Source organism: Pongo abelii, chromosome 3 (assembly GCF_028885655.2).
Source record: "Pongo abelii isolate AG06213 chromosome 3, NHGRI_mPonAbe1-v2.0_pri, whole genome shotgun sequence".
Taxonomy (NCBI): Eukaryota; Metazoa; Chordata; class Mammalia; order Primates; family Hominidae; genus Pongo; species Pongo abelii.
This window is the reverse complement of record NC_071988.2, coordinates 63,911,049-63,933,213: the sequence shown is the minus strand read 5'-3', so window position 1 is coordinate 63,933,213 and position 22,165 is coordinate 63,911,049. Positions and strand designations below refer to the sequence as shown.

General features: G+C 41.0%; 1 protein-coding gene across 1 annotated transcript in view; it reads right to left on the bottom strand.

The window, feature by feature from the left end:
• KDR (kinase insert domain receptor) overlaps nucleotides 1–21,648 on the bottom strand; it is a 47,116-nt gene extending 25,468 nt beyond the window's left edge. Inside the window, exons 1-13 of the mRNA XM_002814785.4 lie at nucleotides 21,280–21,648; nucleotides 17,161–17,254; nucleotides 14,655–14,851; nucleotides 11,357–11,487; nucleotides 10,950–11,118; nucleotides 10,202–10,341; nucleotides 9,383–9,560; nucleotides 6,736–6,850; nucleotides 6,485–6,648; nucleotides 3,811–3,967; nucleotides 2,760–2,883; nucleotides 1,905–2,013; nucleotides 717–1,058 (exon numbers count right to left, since the gene is read on the bottom strand). Of these exons, the coding sequence (XP_002814831.1) occupies nucleotides 717–1,058; nucleotides 1,905–2,013; nucleotides 2,760–2,883; nucleotides 3,811–3,967; nucleotides 6,485–6,648; nucleotides 6,736–6,850; nucleotides 9,383–9,560; nucleotides 10,202–10,341; nucleotides 10,950–11,118; nucleotides 11,357–11,487; nucleotides 14,655–14,851; nucleotides 17,161–17,254; nucleotides 21,280–21,346 (1,987 nt within the window). The 5' untranslated portion in view covers nucleotides 21,347–21,648. The remainder of the gene's footprint in view (nucleotides 1–716; nucleotides 1,059–1,904; nucleotides 2,014–2,759; nucleotides 2,884–3,810; nucleotides 3,968–6,484; nucleotides 6,649–6,735; nucleotides 6,851–9,382; nucleotides 9,561–10,201; nucleotides 10,342–10,949; nucleotides 11,119–11,356; nucleotides 11,488–14,654; nucleotides 14,852–17,160; nucleotides 17,255–21,279) is intronic.
• Nucleotides 21,649–22,165: the final 517 nt, after the last annotated feature.

The window sequence follows — 22,165 nt, the reverse complement described above, 5'->3', positions numbered from 1 at the left end:
CAAGGCATGAGGTTACACAAGGGGTAGAGAGTGCCTCTATGGAGGAATTTACAGAGCTATCTGCTCACTGAAGTGATTGTCCCATAGACCTTGGGCTACGCTGGATCATGTGGGATGACCCAGAGGTACAGACAGTGAATGTAGCTTCCTTCCCATGGAGTCTTCTAGGTCTTAAACTCAGCCCATCATCCCACTCTTCATGCAGCAGGTGCCTTATTGAGCACTCAGCATATGCTGCTATGCTCTATGACTAGAGCTACAGCAGGGAGCAAAACAGAGAACAATTCCTGTCCTCATGGACACAGAGACCTCACTGTGCTGTGACTTCCCAGTGGTTGCCTATGTTCTCCTCCTTTCCTTCATGTTTACCACTGTGAATTTCTGACACTCTCCTAGCTCATAGCAGGCATTCCACAAATATGTGTCTATTTAAATAAATGGATGCCCAAGATAAGGCAGAAGTTTCCCTGGTTCAAGCTAATCCCTTGCATATACTAGTGAATTACTCCATCATCAGGTTTTGTTATTTCCTCTTTTCGATACATCATTTCATTATTATCAGCTTCTTTCTGCCTCAAGGACTTTCGGTGAAGAAGTGTGCACCAGTTTACAACATCATCTCCTAGAGGACAGTAGTATTTGCATAGCACCTGAATTGCACTACATTTAAGGCATTCCAACTGCCTCTGCACAATGATCCAGAATTGTCTCCCTACCTAGGACTGTGAGCTGTCTGACCACGCAATGTCTTTTCTTGGTCTTCCTGTCTTGAGCAAGGCAGACATAGTCTCCTTGGTCCTGCAAGGATGCATTCTTAAGCTCCATGATCAAAATGTCATTTGTGCTATTAGAGAACATGGTGGCATTCAATTTCCAAAGAGTATCCAAGTTCTTGCAAACAGGTGTGGGCAACTCTCCCATGTGGATTGGCAGAGGCTGTGGGCCAAGCTTGTACCATGTGAGGTTCTCAAACGTAGATCTGTCTGCAGCGCACCACAAAGACACGCTCTCCTGCTCAGTGGGCTGCATGTCAGGTTGCAAAGTAATTTCAGGACCCCCTAAAATAAAGAGGCCATAGTTATTGAATGGTGATTTAATTTGGTACAGCTCACTATCATATGGCTGCTTTCAGACTACTACAAACTACCAAAAGAAATGAAGCTCTATCAGTTCCAGGTGATGTACTACAACTTGACAAACAAACTAGACAATTCAGGTCCCAAAATATCTTATTTGGCCAAAACATATTACTTGAAAATGTAGACGAATTCCTCAGATATTTACCACATCTCCACTATGAGCTCTACGCAATGTTTAATATTTTAAAAACCCAAAGCAAAATCTCTAATCCTAACAGAATTTTAAAATTAGTCTTCATTAACACTAACCTGAATGATATGAAAGCTACATTTATGCCAATGAATTAGCCCTGGCTATAATATTCCATTCAGCACAATCAGCTAAAGCTTATCCATAAAACTAAGATGCACAGGCAAAACCAACAGCATTGGGAGGGCACTGCTCCTATGTCATTCTGATTGCCTCCATAAAGCCCACCCTCATCAACTGTTCCACAGCAAGCCCACCAATATGTACTGAAGCTCAATAAGCCATGCACTGTGCCAGAGTCTGAAGACTGAGATGTAAATACCACACAGAGCTTGTGGTTTAAAGCATCTGTGAAACCATTCTCTCTCCAGTGAAGTTAGACGCACTGACTTCACATAAGCCCAGGAGATACCTGAGAAGTTTTAATTTATGAATGAAAGCATCAATGATCAATCCAAGTCCTCTTTCCTAAATGCCATGCCACTCACATGAATGGCAAAAACAACTGGGAATTACATGGCTTAGTACCCACTGTGTGAGTGATCCAGCCCAACTCTCCAGAGAAGAGTACTTACTGGTCACGTGGAAGGAGATCACCCTCTCTCCTCTCCCGACTTTGTTGACCGCTTCACATTTGTACAAAGCTGACACATTTGCCACTTGGATAACAAGGGTACTTACAGTCTGTGGGGGGAAAAAACAAATCCCAGGCCATAAACAATGCAGGCTGTTTGTGCACAAGCACTCAGTCTAGCAGTCTCCACAATCACTCCAACCTGCCTATGCCATTCCCACTTCTGCAGTGATTGGACACTCTCAAATTTATGCAATTGCAGGTTGAGTATCCCTTATTCAAAATGCTTGGGACCAAAAGTGTTTTGGATTTTGGATTTTTTTTTGGATTTTGGAATATTTGCATTGTATACTTACCAGTTGAACATCCCTAATCTGAAAATCCAAAATGCTCCAACAAGCGTTTCCTTTGAGCATCATGTCAGCACTCAAAAAGGTTCAGAATCTGGAGCATTTTGGATTTGGGGTTTTTAGGTTTGGGATATTTACTCAATTTGTATAATTATGCTGCTGTGGAGCTCACACATTATATAAAAAGGGCTTTGGAAGCCATGAAACTAATGATGTGTTTTAATATGACATGATACACATTTTTTCATTCTCATGTTTATAAAATCAGAATCACCCTACACAGATGCATAGATTTAATGTCATAGATGTTTTTATTTTTCTCTGATAAGCTATTAATAAGTTAATGGTACTGCTAAAAGTCAATGGTATTTTCAAAGTGACTTAATATGCTACTATTTTATCATCCAGACTATTTGATTATTAATCTCCAGTATGCCTCACATGTTATTGTACCATCCTTCCATTAAAGAGAGAGAGATTTTCAAATTTTAAAACTTCAAACTCACTTTGTTTTTTCCTTCAATTAGAGCAAATTGATTTTTATTGACTTCAATTTTATTTCCTCCCTGAAAGTCCTCCACACTTCTCCATTCTTCACAAGGGTATGGGTTTGTCACTGAGACAGCTTGGCTATAAGAAAGAGATAACAGCACATATTATGATTTAATTTTTCTTTAATTAGAGTCAAGAGTAAGGAAAAGATTCAGACTTTGGTTATTCTGTTCTTAGAAATAACTTCCAACACAGTCTACCATGGTACAAGACTTGGCGCCAATTAAAAATAGGCATTGACAATGAAGGAAAAGGTTCTAGGTAGATTCATTCAGGATACAGGAGGGAAGCAGCTATTCTGGGAACAAACCTTCATTCATAAATTGGATCGACAAGACAATTCAAGTTAATTTAGTTCAAAGGAAGGCAAGGAAACTTAGAAGCCACTGGGCTCCTTAAAGTAATTTCTCTGGGACCAATGGTTTCTGTGAAGGAAATGATCAGCAGCTGAGGAAGAAGCTCATAGTGGCCATTTCAAAAACAACAACAGGAAGTGGACTGCTTAGGGTGGTGGTGGGTTGGCTGCTGTTGTTGTGTTTTTCCCTAAGGATGTCTGGACTTGTGTCAGAGCATGATAAGCTGGGCCTGAGACCCTGAGGACTGGGGCTGGGTCTATCACTGCCTCTCATCTATCAGCATTTCCTCTGAGAGATGGATCTTCACACAGACAAGAAGGAGCGATGTGTTATTCACCAGCTGATTGGTATCAGGAGAAAAACCAAAGACTGGCAATCAGCAAACTGAGCAAATAGCCTGTGTTTGGAGAAGTGTACCTCAGGGCTAACCTAACAAGGCTGAGCTTAGCTAATCCCAAAGTAGGATACTCCAAGCAAAGACATCCCCTAAAATGTAAGACACAGAGAAAGATGGATGGAGATTCAGGCTACCTCTTGAGAGAAAACTTTTTTTGGTTTAGGCTTCTCCATTTAGGATGGAGTTATATCATCGCTCAGCTGTAAGAAATGCAAGATGGCAGGAAAGCAAAGAGCGTGTGGCCTTACTCACCTGGGCTCGTTGGGGCACTCTTCCTCCAACTGCCAATACCAGTGGATGTGATGCGGGGGAGGAATGGCATAGACCGTACACGTCAGCGTTTGAGTGGTGCCATACTGGTAGGAATCCACAGGAGAGATCAGCGATTTCTCACCAATCTGGGGTGGGACTGAAGATAGGAAAAACAACTTTTGAACTGTCAGTCAGCTTTGAAGAATGGGAAATAGAGGATTTCAGCAACTAAAGCTGACTTTCTTTAAGCATATGATTTTGCTTCCACTTTCTTTTTCGAAGAACACCTAGATGTGGAAACAAGAGACCTGAGTTCTAGTGATACTCATAAAAATAATAACTAGCCAGGCATGGGGGCTCATGCCTGTAATCTCAGTATTTTGGGAGGCCAAGGTAGGTGGATCGCTTAAGCCCAGGAGATCAAGACCAGCCTGGGCCACATGGTGAGACCCCATCTCTACAAAAAAAAAAAAAAAAAAAGGAATAAAATAACAAAATAAAATAAAAATGACAATAAGCTAATAATAATAATAAAGCAACAAGCTGAATGACTTTATGGAAGTGTTGAAATCCTGTGCCTCTCATCTGTATTACAGAGATAGTTCTCTCTGTCCTCTCAAGTTCACGAGGTCAGGGGAAGGCTACAGAAAATAGCTGAAATAGCATAGTAAATACATTTATTATGTGCCAAGCATTGTTTGAAGTGCTTTGCATGAATTCATTCACTTAATCCTCACAACCACTATTACTGTCCACAGCTTTATATATGAGAAAAAATGAAACATAGAAAAAAATGACTCGCCCAAGGTCACTCAGTTAACGAACAGCAAAACCTGGAACAAACCTAGACACTCTGACTTCTGAACCCAAATACGTAAACCACCCCATGTTAAAGGAAGGTGTAAATCTTTAGAGAATGCATTCCTGCCACCATCAGCTGAGTTTTTCATTCTCTCTCCCTTTTCCTCCCTCCCTCCCTCTCCATTCCCTTTCCCTCTTCCCCTTTCTTCCTTCTCCCTTCTCTCACTTCCTTCTTTCTTCTCTCCCTTTTTCCTTTCTTTCTTTTTTGACTCCAAAGTCAAAACTATTTCCTTATTACTGTCAACCTAAAGCCTCAGATTATGCTTTCAAGACTTGACTTCTTTTTTATGTTTATTTCATATAGCAGAGAATTTGCTAAAGTGAATAAAATATTTAGTGGCTTCATGAACTGATAAAATGGGCTATTTGCTGTCCGTGTTTTGTTTTTATTTCCTGTTCATTTCCTCCTCCCATCCTACTTATACACTTTCCAGTTTCTCCTCTTCCCAGTCCCCTACACCTATGCTGCTTCTAAGCAACCTTTTTGGAACCTGTTTACTTTTTTTTTTTGAGACGGAGTTTTGCTCTTGTCGCCCAGGCTGGAATACAATGGTGCGATCTCGGCTCACTGCAACCTCCGCCTCCTGGGTTCAAGTGATTCTCCTGCCTCAGCCTCCCAAGTAGCTGGGATTACAGGTGCCCACCACCACGCCTGGCTAATTTTTATATTTTTAGTACAGACGGGTTTTCATCATGTTGGCCAGGCTGGTCTCGAACTCCTGACCTCAGGTGATCCATCCGCCTCGGCCTCCCAAAGTGCTGGGATTACACATGCAAACCACGGCACCCAGCCTATCTTTAAAATATTCCCTGAAAAAGAATAATAAAGCCAAGTTCAGCGGCCTACAGAAGAGTATCAGGACACGTAGGGAAGCACCTTAATATCATGGGAAAATATCCCAAAGTTTTAATATGCCGTACCAGAAGGGGGAACAAAGAATTACAACAGAGTAGCATTTCTCAAACTGTTTGGAGTGAGAGATTAATGAATTTGCTCAGGGGAAAAAAGGTGCTCTGGTCAAACAGGTTTGTTAAACCTTGAATACTCTATGTCTGTCCTCCTGGAGAATACCAATATATATTAGCATATAAAAGGTTCTGAGAAGTCCTGCAATAAAGAAACCTGTTACACATCTACACATCACCTTAGCACCTCTCACACTCACTTGACCATGGCACCCTTCTCCCCACTCCATTCCAACCACTTATTTGTACCTTTCAGTTTCAGAAAACAAAGTTCAAATTATCTTTAAATCAAAAACTTACTATCTTTCCTTTACAGACTCAAAATCAGATCCTGAACTCCTGTCAAAAAGGAAAAAAAAAAAGCTCCCAACCAAGCCAACAGTGTCAACTTCAAAAGCCTTCAGAGTTGGAATGTGCCTGTACATCTCTGATACATCAACTACAATATCAAACTAGAAGCTTTGCACAAAATCTAAGGAGAAGGGTCTTACACATCTGTGTACCAGGTGGGCAATTCCGTGAGAGGGGAACATGGTAGTATAACTTAGCTTGACAACTGTCCCTGTGGGCATTCTTATTTCACAACATTTAACTATCGAGGGTATCACTACCTTAATCTTGCATTTGACTACCACAAAGCTCATTTACATGGCCTCTTAAACAAACATGGCCAGAGCACAGAGTCCTACGTTTCACTTCAGCTTCACCATGCCAGATGACTTTTGTACACAGGCCCAGCCATGATGTGAGTGAAGCAGCAGGAGGCAGAGGAATGGTGGCTTGGCTGATTTGGAAGAAAATGTATCATAATAAATCTTGGGCAGAGAGGAAAATTGAATGGACTCACCATACACAACCAGAGAGACCACGTGGCTCTGCTTCTCCTTTGAAATGGGATTGGTAAGGATGACAGTGTAATTCCCTGTGTCTCTTTCACTCACTTCCATAATCGTCAGTACATGCCCCGCTTTAATTGTGTGATTGGACTCAAGGGGTATTCCATTTTTATACCTATGAAAAAGAATTCTCAGGAATTAGTATAGTCAAAGGATTTGCTCTCACATGAAATGATGCTTTGCATTTATTTCCAGTAGTTACCATTTTATTTCTGGGGGTGGGTAACCAAGGTACTTCACAGGGATTCTGACACGCTCCCCCACCGTGGCTTCCACCAGAGATTCCATGCCACTTCCAAAAGCAACAAAAGGTTTTTCTGGAAGAGAATTAAAAAAAAAAGTCAACTTACTGTAAATGGTCATTTGGTTTAGTTTTTCATTTCAAGTGAAACGTCAAAGACCTTGAGGGTCTGAGTAGCTGCAGTTCCAAGATTTCCTGTACTACCTTTCAGTGGGTCACTTTTCAGCTTCTCCCACACCTCCCGTGTTTCTCCCACACCTCCTGTGTTTGCATTTGCTTTTCTCTCCCCACTAGTGCACTCCCACAAGCCTAGTGATTGCTCAAGTCTCAACTCAAACACTTGCTCCTCTGTGCAGCTTTCTCTAAGTCCCCCAGGGATGCTTGGGTGCTCCTTCTCCTCCACTCCCATGACAGCCTCCACACACCTCTTCCACCATGAGGCCCCAGGACTCAGTCCTCAGACCTCCTCTTTATTTACACCTTCCTCTAGCCTCAGGTTTAAAGTATCATTCACGTACCTGCTAAATGTGTTATCTTCTGCCCTGACTCCTCTGGGTTCCAGGTTGATATATTAAATATCTCCACTTGGATGTTTAACAGGCATCTCCAGATAAACATATCTAACACTGTTTCCCTAAATCTCACTGCCTTCTCGATCTTTGCCATCTCAGTAAATAACACCACCATTTACTCAGTTGCTCATGCTAATGCTCGAGTCATCTTCCACTCTTTTTCTCTTATACTCCACAACCAATGAATTGATCAGCAGACCGTGTTGACTCTACCTTCAAAATATATCCAGAAGCAGATCACTTCTCACTACCTCCACCTCAACTACCCTTGTCTAAGCCACCCCTCAACTCTCACCTGGATAACTGCAATTAGCCTCCCAACTGACCTCCTTACTTCTGCCCCTATTTCTCTGAAGTATTCTGGAGAACAAGAGTAATTCTATAAAAACATAAGCCAGAGCACATCTCTCTCTGTGTATTTTGACAAGTGCATCTTGGCAAGTGAAATAATTTAAATAAATTTAGGACACTTAGTGATTTCTATTTCGTTCATTCAGAAGAAATTTTCAAGTTCTTGCTAGGGATGCCACATGACCTAGAGGTCAAGAGCATAGCTTTGTAGTCAGGAACTTGAGTTCCAATCTCAGATTCAAAGATGAGATGAGCTAATAAAGTAAGTGCTCACTAAATCATACTTCTTATAGTTGTTGCCACTTTTATGATTACAACTCTAATAAATAGCATTATCTAAGGTATTTTTAAAATTTCACTGTATTGATGCATTCTCATAATATAAACTCCAAAATCCTTTCCAAGGCTTATAAGTAGGATGCCACACAAATTGCCATGTAAACTCAGACATTTATGTAAATGAAAGAGAATAAACAAAAAATTAAGGTGATTTACTCAAGGCCAGTTCAATTTAATTCTAGTTCAATTACAGTTGACCCTTAAATAACACAAATTTGAACTACATGAGTCCACTTATAAGCAGATTTTCTTCCACCTCTGCCACCCGAGACAGCGAAACCACCCCCTCCTCTTCCCCCTTTTCCTCAGCCTACTCAACGTGAAGACAAGGATGAAGACCTTTATGATGATCCACTTACACTTAATGAATAGTAAATATATTTTCTCTTCCTTACAGTTTTCTTAATAACATTTTCTTTTCTCTAGCTTTATTGGAAGAATACAGTATATAATACATATAACATAAAAAATATGTGTTAATTGACTGTTTATGTTATCAGTAAGGCTTCCATTCAACAGTAGGCCATTAGTTACGTTTTGTGGAAGCCAAAAGTTATACCTTGATTTTTTTTTTTTTTTTTTTTTGAGAAGGAGTTTCACACTTGTTGCCCAGGCTGGGGTACAATGGCACGATCTCAGCTCACTGCAACCTCCACCTCCTGGGTTCAAGAAATTCTCCTGCCTCAGCCTCCTGAGTAGCTGGGATTACAAGCTCCCACCACCACACCAGGATAATTTTTTGGATTTTTAGTAGAGATGGGGTTCCACCATGTTGACCAGGCTGGTTTCGAACTCCTGATCTCAGGTGATCCACCCACCTCAGACACCCAAAGTGCTGGGATTACAGGCATGAGCCACCGCGCCCAGCCTATAAATGGATTTTTGACTGCAGAGGAGGGAAAGTTAGGGGAACTCCCCTGAGTTCCCCCAATCCCTGAGTTGTTCACAGGTCAACTGTATATTGCTAAATGTTTCCCCAGTTTGCAAAGCTCATGCTTATTCAAGTAGGCCTCTTAGCCTTGCAATAAAATGAAAATTTAAAAACTACCTTAGCTAATACTATTTATCATAGTAACAATCCTAATAGCAGCAATAACTATAATAAGTAATACTAAGTGAACTCTCACTATATATCAGCACATCTCATCTTTAAAGTTGAGGTTTGAACCCAAGTTCCTGACTACAAAGCTACGCTCTTGACCTCTAGATCATGTGGCCTCCCTAACAAGAAGAACTAGAAACTATCTTCTGAATGAACAAAATAGGAATCACTAAGTGACCTAAATTTATTTAAATTATCTCACTTGTCAAGGCACAGAATAATTTCCAAGGAGACCATAGCTTACCATGGACCCTGACAAAAGTGCTGTTCTTCTTGGTCATCAGCCCACTGGACGCTGCACAGGTGTACAATCCTTGGTCACTCCGGGTTACACCATCTATAGTTAAGGTGCTCAAAAATTTCTTCATCTCACTCCCAGACTGGGTTTTTAGGTCTCGGTTTACAAGTTTCTTATGCTGATGCTGAAAAAAGAGTTGACTGAACTTCCAAAGCACAGCATATAACATTACCCAATACCTTCTAGTAACACACAGAATTAAATCTGGCCTTTGGTAAACATTATTTAATGCTAAAAACAGGGACACCAGAACTTTTAACCTCATGCAGACAACAAATATATTTTGTTTCAGGAGAAATAAATGGAACCAACTGAATTAGGATTTTTAAAACCTCACATGGTGAAAGTGAGATGGATATAAACTGCAGAAACACAAGTAAATGTGACCACTGTTTAAGGAGCAGTGTATCTCATGCCACCTCTTAAAGGGAAATTCCCTTAAAAGGAATGTAGATCAAAAACTTTGGAGAACAGAGAAATGACATAATGTGGAAAGATGTAATCACCTAGAGAAAACTAATATTCATAGCCTGGCTATTGCAGAATAGGACAAAATTCCTGGTATTTCACCTTTTTGTGGGTGCTATCTGTTCTGCAATTCCCTTAAATTGTGTGTGTGTGTGTGTGTGTGTGTGTGGGTGGGTGTGTGTGTGTTTAAGGCTCTTAAATTTTATCTGGCCAAAGAGGCCCCTATCTCTCAAGCAAACGTCATTGGGGCTTATTATCTAAGTGTTTGGAGGTCTGGCTTTGAATCATTAGCGTTACCTTCGAAGAAGGGTATTCCCAGTTGAAGTCAATCCCCACATTTAGTTCAGTTCTTGCTGTACAATTTAAGACAAGCTTTTCTCCAACAGATAGTTCAATTCCGTGAGACGGACTCAGAACCACATCATAAATCCTATACCCTAGAGCAAGTAAATTGAAAAAACAGAACATGAAAGAGAAAATAAGCCTATAACTTTGCACAGGTTTATTTTTTAAAGTAATGCAACTTTAAAACATGCCACATTGTTTTTCCCTGCAGGCCTCACCAATACTTGGTAGCTCCCAGGAAAATGGCCAACAGAGGTTTACAAAGCACTACCTTCGCAGATCTCAAAGATGTTGTAACCCAGTGGATAGAAAAGTAGTAAACTTTCAGTGGTCAGTAGCCCTAGGCCAGTAGGGCTAGCTTTAGCAAATTGCTGAAGTTTCCATAAAATAGGCATAATTGAAATAATTGATAGCAAGCAATGCTCTGAACACTGAATTCTTCATAAAATGTGCTTGAGTAATACCATTCGTTTTCATCCTTTTTTAAAAAAGTTTTCTTTTTCTTCCTTGATCTTGGCAAGAAAAGAGACAACCTCAATTGCACATGGGTTTATTTGGTAGAGAAGAGCAGATGAATTGCCCAACACCATATCCTGAGTTCCTATACTTTTCAATATCCTTCTTCACTGTATGTCGTTATCTCCAAGATATTAATACAAGGATATGTTATTAATGATATGGAAAGGAACTTTCCTCTTACCTACAACGACAACTATGTACATAATAGACTGGTAACTTTCATCATTAATTTTTGCTTCACAGAAGACCATGCCAGCATAGCTGATCATGTAGCTGGGAATAGTAAAGCCCTTCTTGCTGTCCCAGGAAATTCTGTTTCCATCAGGAACAAATCTCTTTTCTGGGTACCTCTGGGTAATAAAAAGACATATCAAATATTTAATCCAGTACCAAAAATGAGAGCCATGTACAATGATCACTGAAGAATTCATCTTATTTTTAAGAATACTAATTAGTTTTATTCATTGCATTTGACCCTTCCTAAAGGATCCTTAAAACTCATTGTGAATATTATAAACAGGCTACCCATCTTAATATTAGCTTAAAATTATAAAAACTTAACAGACGATTGGAGGAGATGCAACTTACTGCACAAAGTGACACGTTGAGATTTGAAATGGACCCGAGACATGGAATCACCACAGTTTTGTTTTTGTTCTCTGTAATGTACACGACTCCATGTTGGTCACTAACAGAAGCAATAAATGGAGATCTGTAATCTAGAAGAAAATTTAGTTTTATTAATGAGTTAATAGTATTTACTAGAAAAGTTGGTCATTTTTCAGGTTCCTAAACTCTAACTAAACAAGTGAATGACTGGAAGTGACACCTCACACAAGCAAAGGCATCCACAGATTATTCTGCTGATAGATATCTGTGCTACAGGAGGGTTTGTGTGTGTGTGTGTGCACATGCATGTGTATATATTTGTGTGTATAAAAATTTTGAAAAAAACTCCCAATTGAGATTAACTCCTTTCACAAAGTTTACTGTCAAGTAGAATATATTTTTAGATTTCACATTTTAAAAGATTAATCATTATAATTTTTTCAAAATGAAGGATAATATTTACTTTAAAATTTAAAGTTAAATCTATACACTTTACCGACAAGTTTTACTGATGTTTAAAATACTTGTGCTCTCTCTTTAGGTAAGTAATGTAAATTCCATTAAAATAAATGAATGGATCCCAAAGGATCTTTAGATTAACAGGAAACAGCTAACATTTTTGAATTTGGTTATTCAAGAGGACCATTCATATGAGCATTTTAAGATTCTAAAGACTAGGGATATGATTCTTTCTAAAACCATGTTTAATTGTTTTTGCACTTAGTTTAACATTTAGCAGTCATTGATATCTTCAATGACAAACATTTGAAAAGTCACCATTCCAAAGACTGAGAAGAAAACTGAAGAGATTCTGACCGGGTTCAGTGGCTCACGCCTGTAATCCCAGCACTTTGGGAGGCTGAGGCAGGTGGATCACTTGAGGTCAGGAGTTTGAGAACAGCCTGGCCAACATGGCAAAACCCCATCTCTATGAAAAATACAAAAAATTAGCCAGGCATGATGGCACGCGCCTGTAGTCCCAGTTATTTCAGAGGCTGAGGCAGGAGAATTGTTTGAACCAGGGGGGCAGAAGTTGCAGTGAGCTGAGATAGCATGACTGCACTTCAGCCTGGGCAACAAGAGCGAAACTCTGTCTCAAAAAAAAAAAAAAAAAGATTTCAAGGCCATTCAAACATTACTCATACAATGTTAACACGCTGCTGGAAACCTAGTCCATTCCCCAGAGATAGAGATGATGTGGTGTGGAGTCATGCTTGAAATCTCAGAGAGATAAAATTTCACATTGCTATGCCCAACACATCTGATCAAGCATTTTCAGAGTGCTTCATAATAGTCAGTCAAAGTGAAGAAAGAGTTAATTAAACCACAGGGGACAAAGGCAGCTAATTCCCTGCAACAGCAGAAGTTTGATTTCCTTCCCAGCTGGAAAGCACAGAAAAGCAGCCAATCTAGCCCACCACATGCCATAGCCATTATCTTATAAGGCCAGGGCTCACTTCCTGGCTCCATCCATTGCTGAAGAGAATAGGGTCAGAAGACTAGGGAAGTAAGGTGGGGACCAGAGGGGACATTAAACACCTATCCATAGAGAATACTTCAGTGTTTCCTTTCCCATTGTTTAACTTCATGGCCAAAATCTTGGACAGCCCAACTCCTAGAACTTTAGGCTTAGACAGGAAGCAGAATTTAATGGTATACCCAAAGACAGGCAGTGTACCAATAAACAGTGCTAGGGATTGCCACTTCTTAATATTGCCTACCTTTCATCCACATGTTATGAAATATTACATAACTTGCTTACAGAGCAAGCCTTTGGAGGCTAAATTAACCCTTTGACGTAAGACTAAACCTATTTAGTAAATCAATTCTATTTCGGTATCTCAAAAAAAGGAAATAAACAAAAGAAACCCAAACAACCACCCAGCCTCTCAAAATAAAATATTTACTGAAACTCATGAAATGAATTTTCACATGTCTCCAAGTTTCCTGACTTAGGAAGAAGTAAATAATGAGATATGGGGAGGTTCATCTTGTAGTATTTCTAGACAGGCTGAAAGCAGGAAATCCTTGCAATCTTCTGACCGAGCTGCATCTCTCAAGACTGCCAGGTCAAAAGGAGCCAGAAATTCTCCAAGATGTGAGCCTTGTCTCTTTCAAATCTTGTGGAGGGAAGGAGGAGAGCACAGAATTCTATCTTGGACAGTGCTTACTCTGGGCAAAGATATTTCTCAAACATTGTGAATCCAGTGGCATAGGTTATTTTGATGTGGTCTCCACTTTTTCATTGCACTGACCATATTACACTACTGAAATGTAAGCAGAGATATGCAAGTGTGTTTCCCAAAGCTGATGAAATTCTTGCCCTGTAAAAGCTGCTTCTGGGAAAAAAGTCTAAGTCATCTTCACCTGTCTCAAATACTCTGGGATGTAAAAAGGCATATACGTAAATACATAAAATGTCTGTTTATCTTCACTGAAAAGAAAAATATTTGGTACATCCAAGCAAACTATGATGTAGCCCTTACATTACTTAAATTTATATCATAGGGATCTCATTAGTTGTCAGGTTTTCACAGAAAAAATAAGATAGTGTAAGATTTTTGAAACACAAAAGAATGCATAACTCATCATAAATGCAGAATATGTGTGACACTTATTTTATACTCTATGGATGTTAAGTCAGCCTTCATAATATCAATCCCAAACTGCACATCCTAGAAAGATACAGCATATCATCCAAGATCTCAGACCAAACAAGCAAAGCAAAGAAACATTGTCCTGAAAAGAGTCTGAAGCAATGTCTTTATTTGCACATGAGTATGGGAATTGTTTTTTATGAAGTACTAGTAAGAAAAAAAGTTCCTATGTGCAAAAAACTCCAGAGCCCTTGGCAAAAAATGTTTTCCTATGCATTCTTGGGAAAATCTCCTACTCTGCTGTAGATAACTTATCTCTCCACAGAAATTTCTCCATAATTCACTCCCAAATCTTCCTCTATTTCAAGAATTTTAGGTTTTCTTCTCAAACATAAGAAGACTTTTTATAAGTCTCAATGGCCAATAGTGAACACAGATTTACCTTGGAAACAAAGATCAGACCCAAACTAACTGGGCAAAAGAGAGGTAACACGGCCCAAGCTCCAGAATCAATGAGTCTTGTTTCTCAGAGAAAGCCTCAGGAGAGAAGAATTTTGTGTATTCCTCTTGGCAAACAGCCTTTAGAGCAAGCCCTTTGTTGTGCTCAATTCTTCTTTGAGCCTATTGTCTTTCATAACTGGTAAAGAGATGTGGGAAATGAATTTTATTTCACCACTTACCTTGAACATAGACATAAATGACCGAGGCCAAGTCAGTTTCCCGGTAGAAGCACTTGTAGGCTCCAGTGTCATTTCCGATCACTTTTGGAATTGTGAGTGTCTTACAGAAGAGGCCATCGCTGCACTCAGTCACCTCCACCCTTTGCTCACTGCCACTCTGATTATTGGGCCAAAGCCAGTCCAAGTCCCTCTGTCCCCTGAAAAATTAATTTCAGGGAGGTATTAATATGAAGTGCCAGACTGTGAGGCTATTTCTAAGAAAAGAGAAAATTTGGTTTTGAAACTTAAATAAACTCTTCAACAGACACAGTCAAAGTCTTCTAACAGCCAGGCATGGTGGCTTATGCCTGTAATCCCAGCACTTTGGGAGGCCAAGGCGGGTGGATCACCTGAGGCCAGAAGTTCGAGACCAGGCTGGGCAACATGGTAAAACCCTGCCTCTACTAAAAATACAAAAATGAACCAGGTGTGGTGGCGCATGCCTGTAATCCCAGCTACTCAGGAGGCTGAGGCATGAGAATTGCTTGAACCTGGGAGGTGGAGGTTGCAGTGAGCCAAAATCATGCCACTGCACTTCAGCCTGGGCAAGAAGGCAACCCTGTCTCAAAAAAAAAAAAAAAAAACAGAAAAAAAAACAAAGTCTTCTACCAACAAGTCGGATTGACATATGATGAAAAGTTATAAACTCAGCTTCAGAAGTCACTTATAGAGATTCCTGAGTTTTCCATTAATTAATGCATTCTTTCTTTCAACAAATATCTATTAAGCATCTACTATGTGCCAAACTTGTTAAGGACTAGAGAAAGAGCAGTGAACAAATCAGACAACAATGCCTTTATGGAACCTCAGTCTAACTGGAGAAAACAGGCAATTAAAAAGTAAGTAAAGTTTATTGTATAAAAGATGGTGTTTAGTACTATGGAGAAAAATATAGAAGATGCAAAGAAAAGGGTAAAGAATTTTGCAGGAGGTGGTCTTGTTAAAGCTAGCCATAGGAACATCATGAAGAGCAGTATTACAGGAGCAAAAACAGCACATGGAAAGGCCCTGGAGCAGGTTCATATCTGGAGTATTAAGGGAACAGCCAGGAAGCCAGAGCAGCCAGGTAAGAGTGAGCAAAGGGGAGTAAGAAGTGAGGTTAGGAAGGAAGGAGGTGCAAGTAAGAGTCCCTCAGGACCTTGTAAGGACCTCCCATTAAAACATAGATGGCTTGTACTGCAGCATTGCTCTACAAGGCCCCAAGGAAGATAAGAAGATAGTCAACATCAAGAAGAATGTAACATTATTGGCCCTTCATTCAAAGAACTTAAAATTTCCAGGAAGTTGCAGCTAAATCAATGAAGTTACTTTTAACACACTCTATGGTTTTTTTCAGAACATAAGAAATGTTTATGCAGAGTTTTAAAAAGGGAGCATGGGATCCTTGGGGATTTCAAATAATCTTGTTATCGAGGGTCGGTAAAAGGAAAATCTAATGGGAAATGTGTCTTAAAGAAGTAAAGCTAGAGAAACAGCACCTGCTACTGTGTTTTTTCCCAAGGGCTGGGTATTGGAAAGGGGCTAGGATGTTCTTTATACTGCAGTCTAAAATAGATGTATGTCATTCGGTTTAATGCTTAGTACTCGACAAGTATGAAGCAATAGCAATAAGCTACCCATGGTCCTTTGTGGACCCCCAGCACTCTTCCAGGAGGGTAACATCACCTCCACTTGTCACAGTCTCTACCAAAAACACACAGGTCCCGAGAAGGCTCCATGCCTTTCATGTGTGACCACTATGTTAAACCCAAGGGTCTTCTATCTTTCATCCTGGGGTAAGGGCTGAAAGGCAAAATTTAAAGGCCTCTTCTTCTTGACAAAGAAGTCTACTTCTCCAGTTATCAAAAATCAATAGCATGACTTCTTGCTAGCAAATGGGGAAAGATGCATTCCAGAATATCAAGGCAGAGCCTGAAGTCCATTATTTATGTAGATCATGCGCTCAGTAATATTACCCACTAAATATTAAATTGCTATTAAATATTACTGCCTAAGTAATTACAGTAATAAATTTCTTATAAAGCAAAGTTTTTGGAAAGGGATAATAAGATGTTCAAGAATCATACTGAGCATAATAAATATAGTCCCCAATTTTTTCAACTCTATTCCTTAAATGTATGCCCTCAACTTCATTTATTCATTCATATTTATTGAGCGTATGTCTACTATATGCCAGGTGGCTGTACTGGTTATTGGAATGTGGGTGTGTGTGTGTTTTTGTGTGCGTGTGTGTGTGTGTGTGTATGCATGTTGGCAGAGAATAGTATAAAAACACCAGCAAAATTGTACAGAATTTTTGAGAGAAAATTCTTCTCATTTTCCATTATTATATCAGTTCTTAGAACCTCACCACTTATGAACAATTACTACAAGCTCTATTATAATTCTGCTCTACTGGAAATTATTTCTACTCAATAAACAATCAGTTACTTAACACAAGAAATCTAGATCTAGAATGAATCCTTACCTGCAAGTAATTTGAAGAGTTGTATTAGCCTTAATTGTAAGTATGTCTTTTTGTATGCTGAGCCTGGGCAGATCAAGAGAAACACTAGGCAAACCTAGAAACAAATTAAATAAATGAATGTAGTTGCCACTGAGTTAGACCTAATAGGAAACACCTTCCATAAACAATGCATACTCTATACTTTAAAAGGCCTCTTCAGCAATTCATTGTATAAAACTGGGAATTTACTTTTCACCATTCTCAGTAAAAGTTCACAAGCTGTGTCATAACAGGAAGAATGGGCAGATGGTCATAAACCAACACAACAGTTCTGCAATTCATGGAGCTAGGGTGGAGTTCCTGTTTTCCTGCATTGCCAACTTCAAGGTCTTACAAAAGGATATGGGACATTGAAACCAAATGAACCTTCATCTGATGATCTCACTCCCTTGGGAAAGGACCCACTGACATTTCTTATAAAACATAGGATGTACACATTTGACTAAATTGCTGATTAACGAATCCCACTTAGACGGATTTCTATATAGTTCATCTACGTACCCTGAAGGGAGTGAGAGAATCTATGACCTTGTCTCATTTTCCTTTATCAATTTTCTAGTGCGCTTCCTCTGGTAACCAAACTGCCACAGCTGAAATAATGGCTCATAAAGACTGTACATTAAAAGGAAGGGAGAGAAACTGAGGAAGAGAAAACATTCCCCAAATCCACACATACATGCATATTAATATACTTTTATGTATGTGTGGAATTTTCCCAATTTTACACATACGTGCAAATTAATATATTTTTCTGTCTACTGTAATTCATTAGCAGTACCCTTTTTTTAAAAAGTATATGAATTTTTTGGTGAAAAATTTTCCCAATTTCACACATACATGCAAACTAATGTACTTTTCTCTCTATTGTAATTCATTAGCATTACCCTTTTTTAAAAACGTATATAAATTTTTTTGAGTGTAATGCTAATGAATTACAATTGGGAAATCTGAACTTATTCATCAAAGCCCTCAACTCATCCTGACATCAAGCTTCAGACATAAGAAACTTGTCTTTACCTATAAGGGATAAGAGCCAGAAAAGTACGACGGCATAGATTCCTCACCATGGGTCACTCTACAGCAAGATAATTGAATTCTCTGTCAACTAAATGTGAAGAGCTACAAGGTGTTGAAAAAGCATGAGAGAAAGAAAAATTGTCCACTATGCTAGGGTCTTAATAAATATCAAGACCTAGAAAATACCAGCTTTAAAAAAGTAATTGATGCTAGGCAGGCACCCAAGCTTTCTAAGTCATATCAACTAAGAAAAAATGACTCCCTAGGCCTAAACTGGCATTGACCTTGCTGGGCAAATAAGAGAGTATGAACAAATAGGAGGAAGTATGAGACGGTATAAATAGAGAGAATATAAGTAAATATCCAGTGCAAACATCCAATGCATTGAATCTGAGGATCCCAATGTGAACAAATGCAGGCAAAATGAATAAGTGACTGCACATGTTCTCACACACCACACAGATGTGCAAAATAAGTTACTGACATAACTGGTCAATATCATGGTTTTTAAGTCAATAATATGGTTTTTAAAAAACTGGAAACTAAGTTATATCAATATATCTCAGAAATTAATTGGCATTGGTACTGACTTATGTTCAGGGCAGTTTTGTTCTTAAGACTTTAGACTGTGTCAGAATATCCCTGGGTCTACAAATCTGCATTTTAACAAGCATTTCAAGTTATCCTACCACAGATGGTCTATGGGCCACTCTTGGACAGTTGCTGGTCTGGGTGGTCATGTTTAATTAATTTGCACAGTACTTTGTGCATGGAAGGGGGATTACATTTATGTTTTAAATAGACAATGGGGTCTCGCTATGTTGCCCAGGCACTTCTTGAACTCCTGAACTCAAGCGATCCTCCTGCCTCTGCTTCCCTAAGTGCTGGGATTATAGGAATGAGCCACTGCACCCAGCCTGCACAGTACTTTTTAATATGAAAGAAATAACTGCCCCCAAAACAGGCAAACAAAAAGCCAAAATGTTTAAAAGCAAAATGAAACCTGGAGTCCTACTTTGTCTAAGAAAAGGAAAATGAAAACAATTCATTTGGATAACACAGATTTCAAATTTGACTGGGGAACGCTAGGTTGAGAAAGATGCTGAAAACATGATGTACAATTCACACTGCAATCCAAATGAGAAAAAAACCATTATTTGGGCACATTCTTATGAGAAAACAAATGGCAGTAAAAATGACTCTTAATAAGCTGTGCCCACTCGGCTACCAAAATCAGAAACTCTTGAAGGTCCCTCATAATTTATTGCCACAGATCACATTCTAGACACACTTTCCCATGTAACAAATATTTTTAAAAAGAAAAGGTATGTCCTTCATTCATAGGAAGCTGAGACAATGCCATACTATTCTAGAGATACATTTGCAACAAAAATCTATTCAACAAGGCTCTCAATAACTTCAAATTCATATTTGTAGGCCAACACCGTTTTTTGTTTTTTGTTTTTGCTCCATTAAACTTCATTCATTTTCATTGGCAAGCTTGAGCTGGACTCTTCAGAAAGTTCTAAAGAAATAACTGTAAGAGGTACATATGCTACTACTTAATAAAAAGCCCTTCTATGTTCAAATCCCATAACCAATATTAATTAATTTGTGCACTGTTACCCTTCCAGCTCAAAGACGGGAAGGAAAAACAACAGTGCCTCTGTCTCTAGAATTTGATGGCACCAATTACAGCCCAATCCAATTAAGCAAGTAATGCACTCCAAAAGGGCAAGTTCACCATTATATTCAGGGCGACCCGCCTGCCGTTACTACTGCGCTAGGAAACACCCCAGGCTTAAAAGCAACTCACTTCTTTGTGGAATACAGAGCAACCACATGTTCCAGACCTTCATTCTCTTCCCATAAAGGGGGAGAGAGAGGGCTTGTCAGGGACAGATGAGTGTCCATGGTGGACCATGACAAGTCATTATAAAGAAAATTCAGTAACCATGGACAGATGATCTTGGTACTGTATGTGGGTGTGAGTGTCTTTTAAGACATGTGATTCTTGTCTTAGGAAGTGAGAAATTTTTTTCCCTGAATTATTCGACTTTTTTTTTTCTTTCTCTGACCCTTTCCCCTTTCTCACTCTGCAAAGGGTAGAAATCTGGACATCAGCAAACTGGCTGTAGGAAAGAAATATTATCTAAGGGGTGGGGAGAGAAAGGGAAGTGAGGAAGAAAAGACAGACAGCTATTGCATGAAGAACGTGTGTGTTCTAATTGAAGGAGACGGAAATTTTAGGTGGCAGGGAGAGGAAGGAATGGCACTAAAGCTAGGTACCAAGGCCCACAGGAAAGGTTTTCGGAGCTTGAACTTCTGACTATGCGCTTACTCCAAGGACCACAGCGCTTTGAAAGATGTGCAATGCTTTACGCAGGACAGTTGGTTGTTACTTGGAGACACTTGGGGAAGCTGTCAAACCCCCAGGACAAGTCCCTATTCCCCCTCTTCTTCGCTCTGCAAGGAGAGCGGCGTCCTGCACCAAGGAAGGATAAAAGGTTTCTCTCCGCCCCAGACCCCATTTCACACAGTGGGTGTGCAAGTGTGTTGGAGCATAAAGACAACAACGGGCCGGGTCCCGCAAAGAGGCAGAACCGAGTGTACCGTGCGATCCGGGAGACCCGGCCTGAGATTCCTGCAAGGTTTCCTTCCCCGGGCCCGGACTAGGATGTTGCGCGCAGCCAGACAACTTTTCACCGCTTGTTCCCGCCTGCGGAGGCACCTCCTGCCTGCCAGCCCCGGGAGCCTTCCCACCCCTGCCTCCCAAGAGCCTGAGGGTGTGTCTGCACCTCAGGACACGCTCCAGCCGAGGTCCCTGTCGCAAACCAGAGTCCTGGAAAAGGAACTGGGCTAGAGCACAGGCGACCATAGACTCGCTGGGTAATCTTGGGCCAGTCTCTGAGCCTCAGTTTCCCCACTGGTAAATGAAAGATCGCAAAGTGTCAGGTCCCGTCCAACTCTCCAGCTCTACGATTCCAAGTTAGATCTGGCTTTCAGGTCCTCTCCGCCCTCACCCGACCTGTCCGCCTTCCTCCTCCAGAGTGGGCTCCTTACCCACAAAGGCGGCCCGGGTCCCCACGCAGAGCCACAGGGCGACGGCCAGCAGCACCTTGCTCTCCATCCTGCACCTCGAGCCAGGCGAAATGCCCAGAACTCGGGAGCCGGTTCTTTCTCCCAGCGCCTGTCTAGAGAAGGAGGTGCGGAGGTGGAACCCGCGGCACCGCGCAGCGCAGGACAGTTGAGCGCACAGGGCTAGGGAGCCCGGGCGCCGACCGCGGCTGCAGGGGCGTCTGCGGATGCCAGTAGGAGAGGATATCCCGGCTGCCAGACGGGCTTTCTGCGGCGCGCAAGTGATGCCCGGCGCAGGCAGAGGAAACGCAGCGACCACACACTGCCTGCTCTCCCGGGGTCCCGGGACTCAGTGCCGGGTGGGAGCTGGAGCCGAAACTCTAGAGCGCGGGGGCGGGGCCATGCGGGGCGGGGCCGGGGCGGAGGAGGGGCTCTCCTGTGCGGCCAGCCCCGCCCCTCACCCGGGTACCCGGCGGGGATCTCCAGCTCCCCAAGCCCATTTACATCTCCCCATTTCCTCACACACCTGGACTGCGCTGGGCCCCAAGTCTCCCAGGAGAGAACATCCTGGAGCAACAACTTTGTTTCTGGTGTAAATAAAAAGTAGTCGGTAACGGGCGCTCAGCCACTCCAAGATTTAATCTCTTGCGGGTCCCCGAAATTTGGGGAGCATCACCAGGAGCGCAGCGAGGGGCACCGCGCCCTCACCAGGAGCGTCAAAGTGCAGGACCCTCTTCGCCATCGCGCGCGTCTGAAGTGTCCGAGAATCTGCAGCAGTTTGGAGCCACAAGGGAGAAGCGGATACTCAGCCACGTATGCCGGGTCGCAAGCTGGCAGCGACTCCTGCCAGTAGTTTTGGTTTTTGTATTAG